At 42.2% G+C, this 1,401-nt stretch overlaps 1 protein-coding gene across 1 annotated transcript; it reads left to right on the top strand.

The window, feature by feature from the left end:
• The first annotated feature begins 30 nt into the window (after positions 1 to 30).
• Positions 31 to 1,348, top strand: LOC108356910 (tRNA modification GTPase GTPBP3, mitochondrial). Its single transcript, XM_017608012.1, has 2 exons — positions 31 to 505; positions 577 to 1,348. Exons 1-2 carry the CDS (start codon positions 356 to 358, stop codon positions 1,330 to 1,332), a joined length of 906 nt encoding a protein of 301 aa, XP_017463501.1. The 5' UTR covers positions 31 to 355; the 3' UTR covers positions 1,333 to 1,348.
• The last annotated feature ends 53 nt before the right edge of the window (positions 1,349 to 1,401 follow it).

The raw sequence follows: 1,401 nt of genomic DNA, 5'->3' as shown, positions 1-1,401 counted from the left end.
CCATTCGGACACAATAGCCCGAAATCATTGGGCAAATAACTAAACCGTATCCTCTTAATTCTGTAAGTCAACAATTGACTTTATCAACACATTTAAACACCCAGGCTACGGCAAGTGTGGAGTCTCTGTTATACGCGTGTCAGGGCCGCGCACTAAGTATGCACTCCAAACTCTTATTGGGTTGCGTCATGAGCTAAAACCGCGTTATGCATACCTTAAGTCCATCTATCATCCAGAAAATAAAGAACTAATTGACAAGGGATTGGTTCTATGGTTTCCTGGGCCAGCTTCGTTTACGGGGGAAGATTCATGTGAGTTTCAAGTTCACGGTTCCTTAGCTGTAATTGCCGCCATAATGGATGCGTTAGGCAAAGTCCCTGGACTGAGGCCGGCAACTGCTGGCGAGTTTACAAAACGTGCCTTCTTCGGTGGAAAACTTGATTTAACTGAAGTCGAGGGTTTAGCCGATTTAATACATGCTGAGACAGAAGCACAAAGGAAACAGGTGATCACTAAGAGAATTTTCGTTTTCTAACGATTTGTTTCATTTTTCTTAAATTTATAATACTTTTACAGGCTATGCTGCAAAGTACTGGGGCACTTTCCCGTGTTTACGACAACTGGCGGAGGCGTCTAATACGTTGTGCCGCACATTTGGAAGCTTACATAGATTTTGCGGAAGAAGAAAATATAGAGGATGACGTGGTGATGCAATTGAATAAAGAACTTCGCCGTATTATAACTGAAATACGTGAACATCTGAACGATCAGCGGCAGGGCGAAATGTTGAGAAATGGAGTGCGCACCGCAATAGTCGGTGCTCCCAATGTGGGCAAAAGCAGTTTTTTGAATATGATGTGTCAGCGAGAAGTAGCAATTGTAACACCCATAGCTGGCACTACACGCGACATCATTGAAAGTACGCATAACTTTGGCGGCTACCCAGTCATCTTTGCCGATACTGCAGGTTTGCATAAACAAACGCAGGATATAGTAGAATTGGAGGGCATGAGTAGAGCAAAAGAATGTCTGCAAAATGCGGATCTAATTTTACTGCTAACTGACGCGCGTGAGCTGTTGGCCAATATAGCAAATAATAATGGCACGTTAAAAGAATATCAATCCAATTACCTGCAGCAATTGGACTTGGACGAAAATGCGTTGGCGGATAAGCGCATACAATTGATTATAAATAAAATCGATTTGCTCTCAGCGACGGAGTTACAAAGGCTGACGCAAATCGATGTGTTGCGCATCTCTTGTAAGGAGCCGAATACTGTTGAATTACAACCATTTTTACAACATTTTGAAGGAGTACTGCGCGAACTGTAAGTAGTAAAAATATACATATGTGTTTATGTATCGCTAGTGTAGTATGGAAAGAGCCACAAAAATCAAAAA

Source organism: Rhagoletis zephyria, unplaced genomic scaffold, assembly GCF_001687245.7.
Source record: "Rhagoletis zephyria isolate East Lansing unplaced genomic scaffold, Rhagoletis_zephyria_1.1 Rzeph_scaffold_67317, whole genome shotgun sequence".
NCBI classification, from domain to species: Eukaryota; Metazoa; Arthropoda; class Insecta; order Diptera; family Tephritidae; genus Rhagoletis; species Rhagoletis zephyria.
Note: the sequence above shows the minus strand (reverse complement) of the source record. Positions and strands in the feature narration are given on the sequence as shown.

What these genes read in the sequence shown, in the direction of transcription:
- LOC108356910 (XM_017608012.1), top strand. Translation starts at nt 356, where the DNA reads ATGGATGCGTTAGGCAAAGTCCCTGGACTGAGGCCGGCAACTGCTGGC. An exon ending in CAGAAGCACAAAGGAAACAG is followed by an intron (nt 506 to 576) that starts GTGATCACTAAG and finishes ATACTTTTACAG; the next exon opens with GCTATGCTGCAAAGTACTGG.